Source organism: Mus caroli, unplaced genomic scaffold (genome assembly GCF_978045245.1).
Source record: "Mus caroli unplaced genomic scaffold, Mus_caroli_1 scaffold_13, whole genome shotgun sequence".
Classification (NCBI taxonomy): domain Eukaryota; kingdom Metazoa; phylum Chordata; class Mammalia; order Rodentia; family Muridae; genus Mus; species Mus caroli.
This window is the reverse complement of record NW_028227268.1, coordinates 7,320,683-7,342,099: the sequence shown is the minus strand read 5'-3', so window position 1 is coordinate 7,342,099 and position 21,417 is coordinate 7,320,683. Positions and strand designations below refer to the sequence as shown.

The 21,417-nt window shown below is 50.7% G+C and overlaps 2 protein-coding genes across 2 annotated transcripts in view; one reads left to right on the top strand and one right to left on the bottom strand.

The window, feature by feature from the left end:
• Positions 1-21,094, bottom strand: part of Btbd17 (BTB domain containing 17) — a 28,225-nt gene extending 7,131 nt beyond the window's left edge. Inside the window, exon 1 of the mRNA XM_085829433.1 lies at positions 21,060-21,094. The gene's annotated coding sequence lies outside the window, so the exon portion shown is untranslated. The remainder of the gene's footprint in view (positions 1-21,059) is intronic.
• On the top strand, positions 5,284-8,542 carry Gpr142 (G protein-coupled receptor 142). The gene is made up of 3 exons (XM_021178334.1): positions 5,284-5,314; positions 6,118-6,279; positions 7,683-8,542. Exons 1-3 carry the CDS (start codon positions 5,290-5,292, stop codon positions 8,540-8,542), a joined length of 1,047 nt encoding a protein of 348 aa, XP_021033993.1. The 5' UTR covers positions 5,284-5,289.
• Positions 21,095-21,417: the final 323 nt, after the last annotated feature.

Genomic DNA, 21,417 nt, shown 5'->3' with positions numbered 1-21,417 from the left:
CCAGAGAGGAGCCAGCGGAGTGTGACTTCCTGCCCAGGGTGCATATGCACTGTCTAAGGAACTTGTTTATGCTCAGCCAGAACAGGCACAGCATGGGCATAAATGTCCATATACTCAGGGTAGCTCTTCTTGGAAGCTAGGTCAACCCCAATAAATGATCTCCATGTAACAAGGTATCTCAAGAGGGTCTAGAAGCAACTGTAAACTTCCATAGTCATGGGTAGGAAGGGAGAGCTTCTGAATCACAAAGGCAAAGAGCAGACGCTAGACACTGACCTTGAAGGAACATGGAGGAGAGGTGGACCTAAGACCCAGCCTGCCCCTACCTAGCAGCCTCCTTACACTCATAAAGTCTTCTGTCCAGTCATTAAAGGCTCACTTCACTGGGGAAGTGGTTCCAGGCTCAACACATCCAGTGGACCCACTAAAGATTAAAGAAAGATCCGGTGAGACGGAAGCAGGAGGAGCAGGAATTCAGGGTCAGCCTCTGCTACACAGAGAGCTTAGGGCCAGCCTGGGCTATAAGAGATCAGGCTCAAAATGGTAGAGGATCACCCTAAAGTTGCTCACATGCTGTGGATGGCTCACAGTGGCACCACTTCTCTCCTGTTCACCCTTGATCACGCCCTTCCCCATCCAACACAGCCAGCCACCTGATCCACAGACCTCTCTCCCATGGAGCTGCAGCTTACAGTGGCCTCTATTCCCAAGAACATTGTGTGAAGGAGTGAAATAGAACAGTCCTGGGGGAGACAACAGGAGGAATGCACCTGAATTCAAATGCCAAACAGCTACATCTGTGACTCCTACCAACATGCTGATCTTCTATGGTCCTTGTCTCCTCATGTGTTAACAAAAGGTAGGCAGTTAGATAAATGGGCCTGCCATAATTTAAGGATGAGCAATGGAGGGACAAGGCCCGTGGATGCTTCCTCCAGGTAGTGCTGGATGGATGAACTGGTGATAGCAAAAGATGTTGAGGACCAGAAAGATCAAGGCATGTTGCTGTTGGATGACAACATCTTTCACAGCCAGGTCATTAGCTGCATGCCTATGGGCACAGTCCCTTCCTTTGGGCTATCAATGGCCCATCCTGGCCACTGACATAGATACAATGTAGGAAGAAACTCCCCTCTCCAAGAACAGGAAACATTGTAGCTGGATTTGGCTACTTTGTGGATTCTTGTTTCTTCTACCCTTTGAATCCCCACCCAAGACCAGATAAGAGAGAAAAAAGGATAGAGGAAAGAGATCCATGAACAAAGTCAGAGGTTAGAGAGGGGCAACATAATTGTTAGACTACTTCCTGTTGATTAGGGGCATCAAGTTCCTTGGGGTAAGTTTGATCTTTGCTGTCAGGATATCTAATTTCTTCTTGTTGTTTCTTCTTTGTACACAACTACTGAACACACCAAGAACAACATCCACCAACAACCCTCTACCTCTCAGGGCCCTAGCTTTTATATACCCTCTGAAAAGTCCTCAGAATCCCAAACATCACACAATTGCAGAAACTATCTGCTGCTGGCAAATTCATGCCTCTGCTAGAGCACGAGGCAAATCATAGTCAGCTGATGTGAACAATCTGAAGCAGCCTCATATCCCACACCTGGGATTAAAACAAAAACATGTAATAGTTCTACACAGGATATGTACCTACTGATGACGTGGTGGCCCTAACTCTGCCACCACCTATGCCCAGTCAGGTACTGCTATTCCCTGGCATGTCAGTGTTGACATTGCTGTCCCCATGATTATAGATCTTGTAGACCCCAACTCTTGTTGTGTGTAGCTCAATGCTAGGACAAGCATGACATCTCCTGTGGGGTATGAAGGGTCCTGGAATCCACACATCCCTGAATTATAGCATTTTCTGTCTAGAAAGCTACATCTTCACCTTGAAGACTCCAAGGCAATGAAAAAAAATTTTTCTTATTTATATGTATGGATCTTTGCCTACATGTATGTCCATGCACCCTGTATTAGCGTTTCTGCTAGGCTCCGCCCAACAGTTCCCTAGCAACAGCCAGGTATGAGCCTGGCTTGCTATAAAAGGACTGGCTTCTCTCTCTCCTTTTCTCTTTCTCTCTCTCCCTCCCTCCCTCTCTGGCCCCTCCCCCAATGTGTTCCTAGCCAACTACTTCTTTTTATCTCTCCTCTCTCATGCCCCAAATAAACTTCATTTTATCCTAGACCAGTTGTACAGCTGGTACCTGGGGGGCGGGGGGGGGGGTGTGCCTCAGCATGGGCCCGTGTACTGGCTGGTTTTGTGTGTCAACTTGACACAGCTGGAGTTATCACAGAGAAAGGAGCTTCAGTTGAGGAAATGCCTCCATGAGATCCAACTGTAAGGCATTTTCTCAATTAGTGATCAAGGGGGAAAGGCCCCTTGTGGGTGGGACTATCCCTGGGCTGGTAGTCTTGGGTTCTATAAGAGAGTAGGCTGAGCAAGCCAGGGGAGGCAAGCCAGTAAAGAACATCCCTCCATGGCCTCTGTATCAGCTCCTGCTCCCTGACCTGAGTTCCAGTCCTGACTTCCTTTGGTGATGAACAGCAGCATGGAAGTATAAGCCGAATAAACCCTTTCCTCCCCAACTTGCTTCTTGGTCATGATGTTTGTGCAGGAATAGAAACCCTGACTAAGACAGCCCGCTAAAGCACCCCCTCCCAGCACATCATGCCACTGCATTACAAAACATACCACCACGTGCATACAGTACCCACAGGAGACAGGACATTGGATCCCCTGAAAGGGAGTTTACAGATGTTTGTGAGTGGCTATGTAAGTTCTGGGAATTGAACCCTTGCCTTCCAGAAGAGCCACCAGCACTCTTAACTGCTGAGGCATCTCTCCAGTTCCTTCCAAGGCAATTTTTAAATTTTTCACTTGTGTTTGTGTGTGTGTGTGTGTGAGAGAGAGAGAGAGAGAGACAGAGTGAGAGAGACAGAGAGAAACACACACACATACACACACACAGACACCCAAGCTGTATGCTTGGAGGCCAGAAGACAGTGTGGATCCCCTGGAGCTATAGTTACACAGAAGCTGCTATCAGATATGGGTGTTGGGAAAAAAAACTCATCCCATGGCAATGCTGGGAACTGAACTTGGGTCTTCTGTAAAAGATGAATCAAGCTAACTACGCCCCCCCCGACACCTCCCCCAAATACGATGGATAGGTAGATAGGCAGACAGACAGACAGACAGATGTAAAGATCCCTTTCATGGGGAGGGACCCACAGGTGAAGACTGTTGAAGGCACAGATGAAAAGGTGTCCTTTTTTAGCAAATGTAGCTTCCCTCCTCTATTCTGTCTTTGCCTCACTCCTGATCCAGGGCTCTGGTTATCTGTGTGGGTCACGGGAGAGCAGTAGCGGAGAACGCTGGGCTCTGCCTGAAGAGCATCAAAGTGTCCCTATAATGCTTACATCCCACAAAATAAAAATAAAAATGGAGGTGTACAGGGGAGTAGGTAGTCCTCCTTGCCCTCAGCCATAACTGACCCTTCCAGCCCCAGTCTCTGACTCACTCCGGCCTCATGGTGCAGGGAGGTGAAGTCTGCAGGGTCTGTCTGTGACACTTGTTTTTTCTGAGCTGAATTTCCAACACTATACCTGGGGACCTGTCCTGAGCAGATAGCACCTACCTCAGCCTCATTGCCGCCAAGGAGGCCTGGTGAAATCCTCTCAGGATCCCTGTGTGGCCACCAGGGGCAGGCAGCAAGCCTCTACTGTGAGAATAAAATTGAGCCTTAGGATCAGGTGGGTTGACTCCAGCCCAGGCATGGGATTTACCTCAGGAAACCAGAAAATGCCTGTCATTCCCACCACAGTTGCTAGCACATTTCCAGAAACTAGATCACTGTGGTAGCCTGCATGAAAATGGCCCTCATAGGCTCATATGTTTGCATGCTTAGCCCACAGGGAATGGAATTGTTTGGGAAGAATTAGGAGGCGTGGCCTTGCAGGAGGAGGCGTGGCCTTGCAGGAGGAGGTGTATCCTTGGGAGTGGGGCTTTGAGGCTTCCAAAGCCCAGCCCAGGCCCAGTCTCACTCTCTGCCTGCTACCTGATGATCAGAATATAAAGTTCTCAGCTACTTTGACATCGTGCCTGTCTGCACTGCCCACCATAATGATCATGGACTAATCCTCTGAAAATGTAAGCCATCCCCACTTAAATGCTTTCTTTTATAAGAGTTACGTTGGTCCTGGTGTCTGCTCACAGCCATAGAAAAGTGACTAAGACAACCATGGAAAATGACTCCAGGGTAGACTTCAGTTGTGCACCCCAGGCAGTACCACTGGAGTCTGTCCTGATGCCCACGGTAGGCCGACCTGGTTACTCCTCACCCAGGTGCAGGGAGCTGCTCGCCTCGGATTCCAGCTCCTTTGCAGCGTTGCCGGCACCGGCTGGTGTTTATTTACCAGAGAATGGTGTTCCTGAGTGCTGCTTGGCTGCGCCACATCCAGGGGAAAAACAGCTTTGAGGGACCACAGGGTTCTGTGCTCCTCGCCCCTCAGGCAGCCTGGGCAGCCTTCTCGGGGCAGCAGGGCACATGGCTTCTTGCTGGCCTTTGTTCTAACATCTCCTGTCCTCTGGATAGCCTGGACCTCACCCCATCCTTCCACTGTGGCGTCTACAGGTGAGAGACTCCTTTGAACCTCGCTCCTGAGACCACTCTGGAGATCTAAGCCCTGCCTGCAGCTGCCTTCCTCTAAGGCTTTGTGCTAAATCTTTCAGTTCCTGGACACAAATGTCCTCCTTTCTGGCAAGCATGAGTCATTCATTACCTGGGAACCCATGGAATTGGCCCCTCGTATTGGTTAGCCTCCCACAAGAGCCTCAGCTTCCGGGTGTGGCTGCTCCTACTGAGTGAGCTAGTTTACCATAGACCCTTGCACAGGAGCAGCAGCTATGGCACTAGGCCTTTTCACCTTCCTGCCATTTCACCTCCCTCCCCTTCCCCCTAAGCACAGACATACCTTACCCTCAGCCTTTCTCTCCTGAAGCCCTCTGCCCAGCAAACCTTCCCTGCCAGTGCTGTTTGTTCCTACTGGATCTAGTTCCTAGCTGGATGGCTGGGGCCCTCCCCCTTCTTTCCCTCTCTCCCCACCCCCACTCTCCCACTCTCTGTATCAACAGACTCAGAGCTACAGGGAGAACCGTGAGGCAAATAACTCTTCCTTACAGAGCCAGTGTGAGGGACACAGCTGGTGATGTTGCAAGGGGCTGTGAAGATCCCAAGGAAAAGCTGCTGGTGACCCGGGTGGGACCCAGGACCCAGAACTATGGGACTTGAGGGAGCAGAGACAGGTAAAGTCTTTTTCAAATGGGAGGAGTAAGTAGTAAGATAGAGGTCAGGTGTGGGAGGTGAGGCTGGGGGAGGAGAGGGTGATGGAGAGGACAGGGAGGTGGGAGAGAGCCCTCCCCAGCTTCCTACCCCCCCAGCTCCTCTTATCTTCAGCAGGAAAGAAAAAGCTGTATGTTAAATTCTAAAAAGATTCAAAATGTATCTGAGGCGACTAGAGGCCAGCACAGATGTGTAGGGGTCCTGGTTTCAGACTAGCTCCTAGACAACTGCACCATCTTACTCTGGGACTCAGTTTCTACATGGAGCAATCTGGGTCCTTGGAGCATCAGTTGTGGTAACCTGTGAGGATGGACGCTCTTGGGCTTAGGAAGCAAGGGAATCCTATTAGTCTTTCCTGAGAGAGGCTGGCTGTGACATGGAACTGAGCAGTGCCTGGGAGCCACAGCCAGGTCAGACTTGGCCCAGTTTCTTCATTAAAGGCGCAGCTGCTCCTGTTCCATTCCAGCCCCTGTCTGTCCACAACTACCACTGGGTAGCCGGTTTCGGTGGTGGCGGGATGATGATGTGGGGGAAGAGTTGTCGCCACTGCCAATGATTCTCCCCTTTGATAAGAGAGCGGAGGGCGGGTGGAGGGGGTGAGATCCCATAGAGTTAGGGACTGCATTTGTCTGGGTCTGTCCTAGGGCTCTGCTCAGAGCAGCACTGAATAGAAGTTGCCTTGGGGGGGTCAGGCAGGGGCTGCTGTCAATCAAACCCCAGTGAAAAGAAAGCAATTGCTGTCCCTCTGCCTTTCCATCCTTCCTAGCTGTGCAGCCACAAGTGACCCTGCTGCCTACAGTCAATGGGAGTAACCCAAGATACGATGGTGTGGATGGCCACTGGCCAGAGAGCCCAGAGAGGTCACCCTGTGTGGCTGGTATCATACCTGTCATCTATTACAGTGTCCTGCTGAGCCTAGGGCTGCCTGGTGAGTGGGGACCTCAGGCTGAGCCAGAATTAGGGCTATCCATCAGCCGTTCCCGATTCTCTCAAGATAGCTAAATCACAGAGGATCCATGTGGCACTGTCCGAGATCCTGTGTAGCCGCTGTGCAGAGTGGAACCTGAATGGGGTGGGGTGGGGGATGTACACTGATGTAGGAAAGGCCAAGTGAATTTTTTTGGGAGGTACCCCCTGAGTCTAGTAAATACACCCATTCCTGAGAGGATCCCAGGACACCTCTGCTCTGAAGGACATAGAACACCTGAGAAAGACTAGGCTGGAAAGCCAGCATAGATGCTCACTGCAGATGAGGCCATCCAGTATTACCAAGTTGGTCCATAGCCTCTGGTGCGTTTTATATAAAAAGAAAAAGAAGCCAGGGATATGTCTGGTGGAGGTGCGGTATGGTGTGGGGTAAGAGGGGGCCTCTGGGGGCCTGTGCTGAAGCATCCCTTCCCCCTGAAAGACCAGCCACATGATAAATGTAATATAGAGTTTCTTGGGGGTGTGGGGAAGGGATTTGTGTGGGTAGTAGAGACAGAGAAAGAGAGGGGGAAAGAGAGTGTAGAAGAGAGGCTGGCCATGAACATATGAAGTGGGGGGGGGGTGGGGAGAGAAGGGACAGAGGGGAAGAGGGCAAGAGAGAGCAAGAGAAGCCAAGCAGTGGTGGCGCACACCTTTAATCCCAGCACTTGGGAGGCAGAGGCAGGCGGATTTCTGAGTTCGAGGCCCCCTAGTCTACAGAGTGAGTTCCAGGACAGCCAGGGCTACACCGAGAAACCCTGTCTGGGAGGGAGGGTTGGGGGGAAGTGGGGACCTGCGGCATGCTAGGCGAGTGATCTGCCACTCAAACTATACTTGCAAGCAGGTGAAGGGCTTGGCTGTGGCTCATTTGGCTGAGTATTTGTCTAGCACGCCCAAAGCCCTGGGTTTCATCCCCGGCACAACATAAACTGGGCATAGCAGTGCACACTTGTAATCGTAGCACTTGGGAGATACAGGCAGAAGATCAGAGGTTCAAGGTCATCTTCGACTCTATAGGGAGTTTGAGGCCAGCTGGATCTAGGAAGGAAGAAATAGGAAATACAGGGCCTACCAGGCTACCATGTGAGTTCTGGGCCAGCCAGGGCAACTTAGACCCTGACTCAAAATACAAAGTGAAAAAGAAGGCTAATGCACTAGGGCATACTGGAGTAGTATAGCGCTTGCCTGGCCCTGGGTTCAGTTCCCAGTACTGCAGGAAGGAGTAAGAGGGAACTAGAAACAGAAGGCAGCACTGTCCCTTGCAGTGACAGGTAGGAGGGACCACACAAACATCTCAAGGATCCCATTACTAACACCCCTCTGACCCTTCTGACCTCTCTGTCCTGTGACATGGATCTCCATCAGTCAATGTCCTGACTTCAGTGGCACTGGCCCGCCTTGCTGCCAGGACCAGGAAACCCTCCTACCACTATCTCCTGGCACTCACGGCTTCAGATATCGTCACCCAAGTGATCATCGTCTTCGTAGGCTTCCTCCTGCAGGGAGCCGTGCTGGCCCGCCAGGTGCCCCAGGCCGTGGTGCGCACAGCTAACATCCTGGAGTTTGCTGCCAATCACGCCTCGGTCTGGATTGCAGTCTTGTTCACAGTGGATCGCTACAACGCCCTGTGCCGCCCCCTACGCCATCGGGCCACCTCGTCCCCAGGCCGGACCCACCGCGCTATTGCAGCCGTCATTGGCGTTACCCTCCTGACCGGCATCCCATTCTACTGGTGGCTGGATGTGTGGAGGGATGCAGACCCTCCTAGCACTATGGACAAACTCCTCAAGTGGGCTCACTGCCTCATCGTCTACTTCATTCCCTGCAATGTTTTCCTGGTCACCAACTCTGCCATCATCCTTCGGCTACGGAAGAGAGGCCAGAGAGGGCTGCGGCCATTGGTGAGCAAGAGCACAGCCATCCTCCTGGGTGTCACCTCCCTCTTCGCCCTCCTCTGGGCACCACGCATTATTGTCATGCTGTACCATCTGTATGTGGCCCCTGTTCACCGGGATTGGAGGGTCCACCTGGCCTTGGACATAGCCAACATGTTGGCCATGCTCAACACAGAGGTCAACTTTGGCCTCTATTGCTTCATCAGCAAGACTTTCAGAGCCACTGTCCGACAGGTCATCCGTGATGTCCACATGGCTTGCGCCTTAAAGTCACAGCCAAAGCGAACGGTGGTGGAACTCGTGCTGAAGTCCGTAGGGACAGAGCTGTAGAGGTAAAAGGGCCAGGCTAGACATCCTCAGGGCCGCCTGCACAGAGACCTTTGCAATTGTTTGGTTTTGGCTTTGGTTTCCCTGTGTAGACTTGGCTGTCCTCCAACTCAGAGGCCTCTCTGCCTCTGAGGCACCTACCTCTGCCTCCGGAGTGCTAGGGTTAAAGATGTGAGCCACCACTGCCTGAGGAGACCTTAGCAATTGCATTCATCAAGATGTTACCAACTTTGCAATCTGGGGGAAAGGAAAAGGCTCTCGCTTTGGGCAACTCCGGGTAAAAAGAAAAAAAAAAAAAAACTAGTCAGCCTATTGGTTAGCTTCATCTCAGTTGCTGGTTTTGGGGGAAAAGAGAGGTCTCTCCTGGCCCACAAGGCATAACAGCTGTTGAGGGTACCCCTTTGTAAGGGGCCTTCCACCTGGCACATATGGGGCAAATGCTAATGTAAGCTGAAGGGATGAATGGAATGATGGATGGATGGATGGATGGATGGATGGATAGGCAGACAGATGGACAGACAGCTGCACATATTCATGTGAACTTGGCCTGCCTCCCACTCCCTAAACTGGTGACCTCTTTGCCTTCCAGTGGTAAAGTTGGAATCTGAAAAGGAAGCTATGGACCAGCATTGATGTCCTTTTCTGGGCTGGGGGTGCTGATGGTTTTGGCTGAGCAATGGGAGGTGTCTAGTTAAGAAACAGAGGTCCCAGTGTATTGATGTACATTGGGCACCCCCAGGCCTGTCCCAGACAGGGAGAAACAATCCTTTTGATTTTGGACACCCTAATTTAATTCTGAATTTCTCCTTGCACCAGCAGCACAGAGGGTCTGTGAGTCTTGCTTGCCATTTTTTAGCCCAGGGTACTAGAAACTAAAACACCATGCCACCCACACCTCCCCACTGCTGCCCCAGCCTTGGAGGAAGGTCTTTTGCACTGCAGGAGGGAGGGGGGGGAACCCAGAGTGGCTGAGTGGGTGGGGTTGAAAAATCTGACCCCTGCTAGTCTCCTCTTGGCGCTGCCTACCCCCACACCAACCTGGGGCTCAGCTTGAAGAGCTCAGCAGATGGACCGCCCACCTGCTGCAGGCCTTGGGTAAACACATTAGTTGCCAGCTGGGGCCCTTTTCTGTTTCCTATTCAGGGTGAGCTGACCTCTCTCCTCAATAGGAGCTCTGAACTGAGCCCCCACCTACCTTCGTTGCCACTGGCTGAATGACACAAGCTAAAGAGCTGATGTAAACCAGGTACACAATTGGTGCAGAATAAATGCTCCCCCACCCCCGCACCGCACCGTCCCTGCACTTCCTCTCTTACTCCAGAGAGTTAAGGCACTCAGACATGAGCCTTCAACCACACCCAGAACCCAGAAAGGATAACTGCTGCCATTCTTCACCCGTGGCCACCGTTCCCAATTCCATTAAGCTCTGAAAAAGCAAAATGTCCCCAAGTGTGTCACAAACACGAAGAGGCAGAATTGCTCGAAGTGAAAGTTGATTTCTAGTTTTGATGTGGCTTTGGTGTGCTGGTGTGTGTTGGCTGCTGCTCTCTAGGCCTTTGGGGATGGGGCGGCATGCTTCTGACTGTACCCAGTGATGGTAGCTACACGTGTGCTCTAAGCCACCAGGTCTGAGATGAGGGAAAAAGCTGGGACTCTGGGAACTGACTCAACTCCTGCACGAGGTGGCCAGGTACTGCCACCGGGGGGCGCTGAGCAGCGGTGTCTCCACTGCACATCCACAGATGTGTGCAGGGCAGGGTGTTAGGTTATTTCTCCACTGGTGAAGTGAGCCAATTTAAGCCAGATAACATTATATTAAAGGCAGGTTTATTGGGAAGCTACTCTAGGGTGGGCGAATTCACTGGTCTCAAAGACCGAGGCCAGGGAAGTCACCACAGGGTGGGGGGGAATAGGGGAGGGAGAGAGAAAGGGCACATCTCAGAGAGAAGAAAGGGGGGGGGGACCAAAATGTCTGGATTATATAGGGAGGAGCCCCTGGGGAAGGGCATCCCAGCCCTAGGACTGGAAAATTTCAGGGTTGGGGGCAGGGTATGCCAGGTAGAGAGTAAGGGATGCTGGGAGAACCTGGAAGCCAGGACTGCTTTGATATGTAACGTATTGTCTTAGTCAGGGTTTCTATTCCTGCACAAACATCATGACCAAGAAGCAAGCTGGGGAGGAAAGAGTTTATTCAGCTTACACTTCCACATGGCTGTTCATCACCAAAGGAAGTCAGGACAGGAACTCAAGCAGGTCAGGAAGCAGGAGTTGATGCAGAGGCCATGGAGGGATGTTCCTTACTGGCTTGCTTCCCCTGGCTTGCTCAGCTTGCTCTCTTCTAGAACCTAGGACTACCAGTGCCCAGGGATGGCCCTCCCACCCTCTATCACTAATTGAGAAAATGCCTTACAGCTGGATCTCATGGAGGCATTTCCTCACCTGAAACTCCTTTCTCCGTGATAACTCCAGCTTGTGTCAAGTTGACACAAACCCAGCCTGTACAAGTATGCACCTCAGTTCCTGGCCCCAAGTCTGACAGCAAACAGGGTGGGCCTCTTTTTCTGCTTAGGGTAGAGGGGGTGCAAGGCCAGGCAACCAGGGAAGAGGGAGCCCCATAAGGGATGAATGGTGTCTGTCTCAGCTCAGACCAGTCCATCCATACCCCACATGGAGTCTCTGGGAGGAAAGCAGAAGTTAACTTTGATTTTCAGGATATACTGAGTTTTTTTGCTTTTTTTGTTTGTTTGTTTGTTTTTAAAGATTTATTTATTTTATGTATATGAGAGTTGCATGTATACCAGTGTGCCAGAAGAGGGCGCCAGATCCCATTACAGATGGTTGTGAGCCACCATGTGGTTGTGGGGATTTGAACTCAGGACTTCTGGAAGAGCAGTCAGTGCTCTTAACTGCTGAGCCATCTCTCCAGCCCAGTACTGAGTTTCTTACTTTCTGGTGGGAAACCCTTGAGACACTCCAAGAGAGTGCATGGAATCAGGGGCAAGCAGCTGTCTTTCGTAGTCAACAATGAGAACCAAACCAGGGGGCTGGGCTTAGCCACAAGCGCTTCTTCCAAATGTCAGGTGCTCCCATCCCCAGAGAAACCAGAGAAGGCAGTGTTCTCACCTAATCCCCACCCCGACCCCAAGCACTGGCAAAACCAGGAACTTCCCCCAGATGGTTGGAGAGGCGCTGTTGAGGCTGGTCGAGATCGGCACAGACAGCAGAAATCGGTGTCTTAAAGATGACCCCATTCATCCTCACAGGCTGGGTAACATGTGTTTTCAAACAGCCTGTACATTGAAGTACCGTGACCACTTAATATACTGTAGCATAGGTAGCATAGGACAGTTAACTGCCATGCCCATCGGCCACAGCTGACCCAGAGCAATGCTAAGACTCAAGCCAGCAAACTCTTGCAAGCTCCTGTCCAGAGACAGCCAGGTATTCTGCTGTGCAGAGTCCTGGGCTTAACACACTTGGGATCTAGTATCATGTTTTCCTAATAAACCATGTAAGACACTAGGCACCATGGAGCACACGGGTGGTCTCAGCTTCTTAGAAGGAGTTCATGAGTCCAGGAAATGAAGACAGACTGAGTAGCCTATCCAGACCCTGTCTAAAAATAAGTAAAACAAACAAACAAACAAACAAAAAACATGAGGCTGAGGAGATGTCTCAGTGGGGAAAGTGCTCAGCACACAAGTGTAAGGAATGGAGTTTGGATGGCCTGAAGGAAGAGTAATCTGAACTCACAGGAAATGGGAACAGGAAATCCTCAGGGCAAGGTGGCTCAAGGTGGCTCGCTAGACTAGCCAAACTGCTGAGCTCTAAATTCAAGAGACCCTGCGTCTCTGGAGATGGAGGTGGAGCAAGCCTTTAATCCCAGCACTAGGGAGGGGGCAGGAAGAGGCAGGCATGTCTCTGTGAGTTCCAGGATGGCCAGGGAGTCACAAAGAAGCTCTGTCTCAAAAAATAGGGAGAGAAAGAGAGGGAGCGTCAGAGAGAGAGAGAGAGAGAGACTATATAAGGTGGAGAGTGGCTATGGGAAACACACGGTGCACATACGTTCACACATGGATACACACATGTATTCAGGACTGCACACACATGACTGCACAACACACACAGATACAAAACAAGTTTTTAAAAAGAGTTTTCAAAATCAGAAGATGCATTGGGTCACAACTTTCAACATTTTTGTAGGCGGGCATGATGCACCTGTAATTTCAATACTAGTGAGGTGGAGGCAAGCGCGTGGGGGGTTCAGGGTCACCCTCTGCTAGGTAAGGAGTGCGAGGCCATCTCGAGCTACGTGAGACCCTGTCTCAAAAAAAAAAAAAAAAAGAAATCTAAAAATGAGATCATTTTGTGAGGTGCATCACTGACATGTAAATGACAAGGGCTGTCTTGTATCTGCTCTTAGCTGGGCGTGTTGACACACACCTGTAATCCTAGTTTGTGAGAGGCTGAGGCAGGAGGATCATGAGTTTGAGACCAGCCTGAGTTATATAGAAAAAAAAAATTCAATCCCACCCCACCAAAAGATCTGTTCTTGTCTCTTTGTGCGATTTTGACTAAGGATTGGGGGGAGGGGTATAGAACCCAGAACCCACCACATAGCTCAGGATGACCTAGACCTGGCAGGAGAATAGAGAGATTTTCATACCAGAGCTGCTGAGATCACCATGTGAACCTCCGCACCTTCTTTTAAGCATTTTTTCCCTCTTGGTTTTTCAAACCAGGCTTTCTCTGTGTGACCCCGGCTGTCCAGGAATTCACTCTGTAGACCAGGCTGGCCTCAAAATCAGAGATCCACCTACCTCTGCCTCCTGAGTGTTGGGACTAAGGGGATGTGCCACCACCTCCCAGCTGTCTTTTATTTCTTTTGTTTTTGTTTTTCGAGATAGGGTTTCTCTGTATAGCCTTGACTGTCCTGGAACTCACTCTGTAGACCAGGCTGGCCTTGAACTCAGAAATCCAGAAATCCTCCAGCCTATGCCTCCCAAGTGCTGGGATTAAAGGCATGCGCCACCATGCCTGGCTCCAGATATCTTTTCTTATTGATAAAGTCTCAAGTGGTTTTCTTGGTGGTGGGGACTGGGGGGGGGGGCGGGTCCCCTCCCTGTCATTTTGTCCTTCCCCTTCTCTCCCACCCCTAATCCTCCTGAAATACCCTGACTTATGAAAAACCCACTTTGGAACCATCAAGTCTTTCCTTATGGTCCTGGCTTCCTAGGGACCACGTGGCAGTCCGCCACACTCTCACTTAGCTACATTAACTTTGGGGGATGGTTACTTGTTTTTTTTTTTTAAGATTTATTTATTTATTTATTATATGTAAGTACACTGTAGCTGTCTTCAGACACTCCAGAAGAGGGCGCCAGATCTTGTTACGGATGGTTGTTAGCCACCATGTGGTTGCTGGGATTTGAACTCTTGACCTTTGGAAGAGCAGTCGGGTGCTCTTACCCACTGAGCCATCTCACCAGCCCCGGATGGTTACTTGTTAAGGGTCTCCCATTTCTTCCCAATTCTTTTTTTTTCCTGAGGGGGTAGGATGCTTTGAGACAGAGTTTCTCTGTGTAGCCCTGGCAGTCCTGTAATTTACTTTGTAGACCAGGCTAGCCTGGAACCCAGGGATCTGCCTATCTCTGCCTCCCCAGTGCTGCGACTAAAAGTGTGAACCACCGCTGGCTGGCTCTTCTCAAGTCTTTATATGGTTTTACTGGTTTGATTGGAAGTTGGCTGAAGAACGGTTTTCTGGACCCATCTCATTCATTTTCTAAGACTAGCATCACAACATTGGACAGACTGAGGCTCGAACAACAGAAGTGAATTGTCCCTCAACTCTGAAGTGCAGGGTCAGGGTGCTGACAGACTCACCTTTTTGTTTTGCTCTTGAGAAAGGGTCTCATGTAGCCCAGGCTGGCCCCAAACTCACTGTGTAGTTAGTTGACTGACCTTTTTGAACCACCCAGCATACTCCAAATTAGTGTTGGTGAACACGTTCACCCATGAGCACGCACACACACACACACACACACACACACACACACACACACACACACTACTCCCACTGAAGCTGAGATTTGGAGCCTCGTGCTTGCTAGGCAAGCACTCCACTGCTGAACTATATTCCCAGTCCTAACTTCTGAACTGAGACCCTTAGCTGTCCCAGCTGCTGTGCTGAACCGACCATAGGATAGTCTTTGGTATGGGGGTATCTTCGGATTCTAATCACCTATTAGGCCAGAGCATGTACTCTTTAGTCTCAATACCCGACACCCCTGTTGGATTATCCAGCAGGGGGCGCTGCAGGACTGTCTGGCTGACCCAGCAGGCACAAGAGTCAGAGGCTTTCAACTGGCTTTTATAAGGAAATCCAAGTGACTGGCTCAGGGCCCACAGCCAGAGGGGAGTTAGAGGGTGGGAGGGTCAGCTGTCCCCTGTCTTTGCATCCATCCTGAAGTCACACCCCTCCACCACCCTTTTCACACTCATGCACGTGCTCATGCACACACACACACACACACACACACACACACACACACACACACACACAGTGGTTTCCTGAGCACAGCTGTTTGAAGCTCCCTTGCATCCCCACCAGCAGGGTCCAGGTCCTCTTGCTGACCTCAGCAATGGTAGTTTCCCTTTCCACTACAGGGAGTTTAGTCCATCTGGGCTCATTTGGTCCGGTCTGGGTCTCTGGGGTCTCACTTGCTCTGCCCCAACTCATCTCCATGAGGACACTTGCCCCACCCCATGAGAATGGTTTCTGTCCTGGACAACACTTGGGCATCCTGCTCTTCAAGGGAGTGGCACACAATGTGTCAGGAACAGAGGTAGAAAAGAGCAGGCTCTCTGCATCCCAACCCCAACCACTGTTATCCCTGAGAGGCCCCAGAGTCTCTGCAGACTCTGCTTCCTCCTCTTCCTCCTCCTCCTCTTCCTCTTCCTCTTCCTCCTCCTCCTCCTCCTTCTCCTTCTTCTTCTTTTTTTTTTTTTTTTTTTGGGGGGGGGTTTCGAGACAAGGTTTCTCTGTATAGCCCTGGCTGTCCTGGAACTCACTTTGTAGACCAGGCTGGCCTCAAACTCAGAAATCTGCCTGTCTCGCCTCCCAAGTGCTGGGATTAAAGGTGTGTGCCACCACCGCCTGGCGAGGGCCCTTCTTCTTGACCCAAAGCAGGAAAGGAGTCTTTTACCCCTTCTGACGATAGGCTACCGAATGAATTCATGTAGTTTAGTTCCTTATGTGGGCAAGCTTGTAGGCAGACTGAAGCAGAAGGAAAGGTAGTCCATTGGGGACCTGGTGATGGCATATACATCCCCTCTGGCTGAGACCTCTCCCCGGAGTCCCCAGATTCTATTCAAAGAGCCTAGAAGGCTGTAGATGGTGCGTGCCTATAAGCTTAGGACTGGGGTGGGGGTGGGGGGTGGGTCTGAGACAGAGTTTGAGAACTGCACGGGCTATGGAATGAGTTTGAAGCCAGCCTGAACAATACACAAAGGCCTTGGCTCAGACAATAGGTAGATAGATAAGACAGACAGATGGACAGACAGACCAAACTCAAGATTTAGCAAGTGGGTAGAGTGCCTGCCCAGCACTGAATTAAAAATGATGAGACAGAGCCAGGCAGTGGTGGCGCACGCCTTTGATCCCAGCACTTGGGAGGCAGAGGCAGGCGGATTTCTGAGTTCGAGGCCAGCCTGGGCTACAGAGTGAGTTCCAGGACAGCCAAGGCTACACAGAGAAACCCTGTCTCAAAAGAAAAAAAAAAAATGGTGGCACATGAGCCTGTGCCTATAATCCCAGCATTTGGAAGGTAAAGGAAAAAGAGGAGTCCAGGCTAGCCTCAGCTACATAGCAAGTTCAAAGTTGGCCTGAGATAAAAAGACACACTGTGTCACAATAACATTAAATATATAGATAAATATATACGAGCCAGAAAAAAAATAAACTTTTTTGGGGGGGTGGGTCATTTGACATAAGCTAGGGTCATCTGGAAAGAGGAAACCTCAACTGAGAGAATGCCTCTATCTGACTGGCCTGTAGGCAAGTTGTGGGGTCATTTTCTTGATGAATGGCTGGTGTGGGAGAGCTTAGCCACTCTGGACAGTCCATTGCTAGGCAGATGGTCCTGAGCTGTTTAAGAAAGCAGGCTGAACAAGCCATGGAGAAAAAGTCAGTGAGCAGAGGCCCTAGGTGACCTCTGCTTTAGTTCCTGTCTCCAGGTTTCAGGTTCCCGCCTCAGCTTCCCTCAGTGATAGACTATGATGTAGAAGTATTAGCCAAATAAACCCAAAGGGGGCCATCCCACTCTTTCTAGCATAACTGGTTTAGATAGTTGATTAATAGAGCCCCCACCTGTTTTTTTTTTGTTTTTGTTTTTTTTTTTTTTGACTCAGTTTCCTTCATTGGGTGCAGGAGAGGCAATGAGGTGCATCTTGTCTCCTTCCTACAGGCCTGGCCTACTCTGCAACCCCCAAGGCCCCATTTCCCTTCCCTGGTGTGAGGAGCCTGGACCCCCATCTCCCCAGCTGTTTTTGAGACCTCTCTGCGAATAACCCTGGGATCCTTCCAGCCAGCCCAGCTGCCCCCATGGCCATTGGCCAGTAGAAGACTTAATCCTGTCTGTGGTAGCTCCTTCCCAGATTCCTCCTTGATGTATATTTAGCAGGCCAGGGAGGGTGAGCATCACAGGAATGCCAGCCAGGATGTCATGCCTCCTAGAGGGTGGGAGCAGGCCAAGTGCTATTGAGGCTAGCCAGATGCTGCAGGGTAGGTTAGCACTACCAGGTACTGATCTGGCTTCAAGCATAGGCTGGGCTCTCAGACCCTCAGGGTCTCATGGAGAAGCACTTGCTCTTTACCCAGTTCCTCAGGGACATGGAAGGATTGTGGGAAAGAAGACTAGCATCAAAGCATGCCGCAGTGCATGTGACCAGCCTGGGCTGATTGTGGGCGCTCCTGCTGCTGGGAAAGGCAGCTGAGACCGCAGGCTGGGGGGACTGGAATCATACAGAACACCTGCTTTGAGAGTCTCTTCCGGTCTGGGCGCCCACACTCTCAGACCTATGCTTTCACTTTGGGAAGTAACCAAGTCATGGTGGCCAATGGGGACAGAGAAGGAAGTTTTATGGCCTTCACTGAGAGTACTCCAGGGGTCCTGCCCTACGTGACCTAACTGCCAGGTGGACCTGTAGGTAGACAGTGTGGACACTGATGGACCACCTAAATTCACCCAGGGCCTCCAGGTACAGAGGCAGCTGGCTATTCACCTCACAAGGAGGATCCCTCCCCAGAACCCACATATAAGATACATCTTAGCCTCAGAGACTAGGACAAAGGACTTGGTCCAGGTAGCTGATCACCATCCCCATGGCTTTCTTCTTCCTCTTTCCGAGCGAAAGGAACACAGCAGGCAGATCCAGACAACGCCCCACTGCTCTGGGGTGCTTTCCCCTGACCAGTGGCCTTGGCCCTAGGATACCTGAACCGTTAGGAGGCAGAGATTTTATTTGCCAGGGTGAGCAATGGGCCCATCCAGAAATGATTCAGGAATCATCAGCCATGAATCCAGGCCTGGCCCAGCCTGGATCGAGTCTCTGTTGGCTTCCCTGATGAGGGAGCATTGCTTCCTTAGTTTTAATAGTGTGGTAGCACACATCTGTGATCCCAGTCCTCGTGAGGCTGAAATTTGAGGTCAGCCTGGTCTGTATAGAAAATTCCAGTCTAGCTAGGACTACCTATTAAGACCATTTGTGAAACAAATACAAGGGAGCCTGGGAGATAGCTCAGTTGATGAGGAGCTCAACTGGCAAGAGCAAGGGCCACAGTTTGGTCCCCAGAATCCAGGTTAGAAAAGTCTGGGTGTGGTGACTTATTCCTGCAATCTCTGTGCTAGGGAAGCAGAAACAGGCAGATCCCTGGATCTCTGTGGCCAGTCAGACAGTCAGACTGCCCTGCTTGGTGGAGCCCAGGCCTTATTAGGAAGGAAGGAAGGAAGGAAGGGAGGGAGGGAGAGAGGGAGAGAGGGAGGGAGGGAGGGAGGGAGGAAGGAAGGAAGGAAGGAAGGAAGGAAGGAAGGAAGGAAGGAAGGAAGGAAGGAAAAAGAAAGAATGAAAAAGGAGGAAAGAAAGAGAAGGATGGACAGACAGACAGACAGACAGAGGGGTGAGGGGAGCCAGGGATGTCTCAGTGGGTAAAGGTACAACACTGACATCATTAGTTTGATTCCTGAAACCCACATAAGGTGAAAGGCGAGAACCAACCTGGGTTCCACACAAGCTGGGGCATGCATACTTGCTCCCACATCCTTCAAATACGTGCTAACAATAAACAAAAAGTTTACACCTGTTCAGGGAGCGTGTGAATGTCACAGCTTGCTCGTGGGCTCAGAGGACAATTCTGTGGAGTCAGCTCTCTCCTGTCCTTACAAAGAGGGTTCAAGGCACTGAATTGACATTGTCAGTTTGTGGGGTAGGCACCTTCACCCACTGAGCCACCTCACCGACCCATTAAAATCAGCAAACATGGCTGATGCCTGAGGAACAAATGAGATCCATGGTCATCCCCTGGCTTCTGCACTGACAATCACATGTGTGCATGTTTATGTGATCACCCATGCACATGCACACACTTGCACTTGCACATGCATGCACATGGGCACACACACACATACTTGCACACATGCATGTGTGCACACAAGCACACTCACACATACATGCATGCACACAGGCACACACAGGCACACTTGCACATGCATGCACACAGGCACACACAGGCACATTTGCACATGCATGCACACAGGCACACACATGCACACTTGCACATGCATACACACACACGTTGTGGGGGGTAGAGCCCCACCCCCAGGGTTTTGAGTTTGTCAATCCTTTTAAACCAATCTCCAGGCTTTGGAAAGTGAGTCCTTTTGTGTCTTGCCCTCAGCTTCTGCTTCAGGGCTTGGCCGGAGACTCAACAGCTGACTTTCAGGATCCCTATGAGAGAACCTCACAGAGATGCAAACAGAATGAGGGCCCTGGGATTAAAACAGCTATGCTTTCTGCTCACTCACCCTGTGGCTTCCTGGACCAATCACAGTGAGACTGAAAAGTATAAATCCCTTCAGTGGCAAGGAGCTTGGCCTCTGGGAGAGAGAGAGCAAGTATCTGCTATAGGCCTGTCCACTAGACTGACTCAGACAGTACAGGAGGACGCATCCTGCTAGACACTGACCCGGGTTCTGGCAGAAGACACCCTCCTTTCCTCGTAGCTCCAAACTTTGTCTCTGTAACTCCTTCTATGGGTGTTTTGTTCCCAATTCTAAGAAGGGGCATCATTGGGAAGAGAGACCCCTTGGTCTTGCAAACATTGTATGCCTCAGTACAGGAGAACGCCAGGACCAAGAAGTGGGAGTGGGTGGGTAGGAGAATGGGAGGGGGGAGGGTATGGGGGACTTTTGGGATAGCATTTGAAATGTAAATGAAGAAAATACCTAATTTAAAAAGAAAGAAGGAGGAGGAGGAGGAGGAGGAGAAGGAGGAGAAGGAGAAGAAGAAGAAGAAGAAGAAGAAGAAGAAGAAGAAGAAGAAGAAGAAGAAGAAGAAGAAGAAGAAGAAGAAGAAGAAGAAGAAGAAGACACCCTAGAGCAGTAGAGCTCACCCTTCCTAATGCAACCCCTTAATACACCTCTTCATGCTGTGGTGACCCCCCAATCGTAAAGTTATTTTTGTTACTGCCTCATATCTGTAAATATCTGTGTTTCCCAATGGACTTAGGAGACTCCCCTGAAAGGGCTGCTTAGCGCCTTTCCCTGCAACTACCAAAGCTCTGGTTTCCTGAGAACTTGGAATTTCCCGGAGAATCCAGTGCCAGGCAGAGGAGGAACAATGTCTCCCAGGAAGAGACTTCACACAGCTCTGATAACTTGTAGAAGAGACTGGGGACCAGGCGATGATGCTATATGAGGCACCTTACCCAGGATTGCTAGCCAGACACATCTCTTGCCCTCATTAACCCTAAACCTGAGAGAAGAAAGGGAAGGGGAAATGGTCTATTGATGTGATGATATTATGATCTCAAATGAGCCAGGTGGTGATGGCTCGTCCCAGCACTCAGGAAGCAGAGACAGAGGGATCTCTGAGTTTGAGGCCAGCCTGGTCTACAGAATGACTTCCTGGATAGCCAGGGCTACACAGAGAAACCCTGGAGGTGAGTGGGGGGGGGGGAGATAGCACAATCCCCCTTGTTAATCTCCCTGTTGTAGCCACATTGAATAAATCAACTTTCTCTGCTATGGCTTTTCTTACTGGCCTGGTAAAGATGGCAGATAGAGACTAGTCTATGAGAGCTGACAGGGACCAGGCTCAGATATTCATAACTTCACTAATGAGGAACTCAGCCTCATATATGGGTGGACAGAACTCCATGACACCCCCACAGTCTCTATCCCTTGGCCCATATGACTCCTGAGACCTCCTTTCATCTGTGGTTACAAGGGTAAAGGAGACTTACCCAGTAGGCATCAGTCATGGGAAACCGGTGGTGCCTGGCCATTAGGTGACCTCGGGGCTAGGTGACCTGGCTTGTCCTAGGCCACCACCCCTCCTCAAGGCCCAGTTTCTGCATCTGGGAAGCAGAAGTAGGCACTGACCCAAGAAATCTAACCCAACCTTTTGTCATCTGGATTCTTTAGAGGCCAAGAAAAGCCAGGATTAAGGCCGGCTCCCCTGGGCTCCCCTGGTCAGGTGCACATAGGCGGTGCCTTGGTTCTGTGAACACAAACCAGAAACCACTTCCTGTGTGACTGCAGTGTGAGTGGCCTGTAAGATTCCCACTACTCCAACCTCCCTCCCCCCTTAGTTCCCCTAAG